This window comes from Arachis ipaensis, chromosome B01 (genome assembly GCF_000816755.2).
Source record: "Arachis ipaensis cultivar K30076 chromosome B01, Araip1.1, whole genome shotgun sequence".
Taxonomy (NCBI): Eukaryota; Viridiplantae; Streptophyta; class Magnoliopsida; order Fabales; family Fabaceae; genus Arachis; species Arachis ipaensis.
Window position 1 is genome coordinate 2,439,514 of NC_029785.2, and position 1,431 is coordinate 2,440,944.

The 1,431-nt window shown below is 28.6% G+C and overlaps 1 protein-coding gene across 2 annotated transcripts in view; it reads right to left on the reverse strand.

Annotated features, from left to right (window-relative positions):
• The window catches only part of LOC107635511, a 5,961-nt gene that overhangs the window by 2,188 nt on the left and 2,342 nt on the right, over positions 1 to 1,431 (reverse strand). The window contains exons 1-2 of one of the 2 annotated variants that reach the window (XM_021115612.1): positions 441 to 1,411; positions 110 to 189 (exon numbers count right to left, since the gene is read on the reverse strand). In XM_021115612.1, the coding sequence (XP_020971271.1) occupies positions 110 to 189; positions 441 to 525 (165 nt within the window). In that variant the 5' untranslated portion in view covers positions 526 to 1,411. Of the gene's footprint in view, positions 1 to 16; positions 190 to 440; positions 1,412 to 1,431 lie in introns of those variants that run through there. The other variant, XR_002357183.1, reaches the window with a different exon arrangement.

The window sequence follows — 1,431 nt, forward strand, 5'->3', positions numbered from 1 at the left end:
ATTATTGTCACACTAATTTTAAATAAAATTATTTATGAAGTGAAATCTTTAAAGTGGACCAATGCATTGCAATTCATAAAATAAGATGAGAAAAATCATAGCTCATTACATTATTCATAATACAGAAGTATGCGCTCCTCCAACTCTCAAAGGGGCTCAGATTGGCATTTCTCCTTGGTTCAGTTTTGTCTGCAAAGGAAAAATACACATGGAAGGGATAATTAAGTAATTATTGTTTGTTTCAATCTAATAAAGCTCATCAACTAATTAAAATACTAAAAATGACATATGATGATATTTTTCTTTAAGGATGTGTTTGTGAGATAATATTTTGGAGGCAAAGAAGAAAAAGAAAAGAATCAAATAAAATAAAAAATTTTCTCCAACATCTCAACTCAGAAACACACTATATAATCTTGTGATAATTAAGGATTACTAACTCTCAGCATTAGTGGGACTAAGCAAGAACATCAAACATATTGCAAGGGAAAAGGAAAGAAGGAATTTGCTCTTGCCATGTTCCATTATTGCTTAATCAAATTATTATGTGAACAATATAATTTGTTGACTATTTGTTTGGTTTGAGTTTTGGCATTGAAGAAACAAAGCTGTTGGGAAGGTATATTTATATATGTATATGGAACATAGTAGGTTCTTGATGTTCAAAACTAGGTGAAAAGTTGTTCTATTACGCATATGCTAAGAATATGGAATAAAACATTTGATAATTGATATAAACAAGGATACATATTATTGTGCTTTATGAACAAAACAAGATGGAAGCGTTGATCAAGGACAATATGAAAACAATGAGGAAAGAACATTTTGTCCGAAATTAAGACGTGGAATACAATGATTGTGTCGCATTACTTGGACAAAAGGATAATGTCTGAAATATATTAACCACTTTCCTACAAATAAATCTGCTCATTTTTGCAAACATATTCGATATAATTAGTTTGCTTTGAGGCTTTTTTTTTTTGCAACTAAAAGGAACGAACCTAATTTAAATTAAATTTGTCTGAGTGATTTTTTATTAGTATCATTTTCAAAACATAGATATTCTTCTATCGGAAGTAATCACATGCTCGAGCTATATAGAACCACTTGAGCGATCGACAAAGCTCTTTCCTTCATACAATGATACTAATGATGATATCCTACATAAAATTAGATTGTTTCGGCACGATAAAAATTTTAACTAATTTTATTCATACATTTTAATTTAAGCTGAGAGAATATTATTACAATTGTAACGAAATATCCAACTGATCAATTTAATCAGATTAACAGAATCAGTCATTTAGCAAATCTAGTTTAAACAAAAAATCCATTAAAATTTGGTCAAAAACTGAACTAACAGAATCGGTCAACTTGGAAATTTAGTTTAAACAAAAAAAATATGTTAAAAATATTGGTCAAAAACTACTT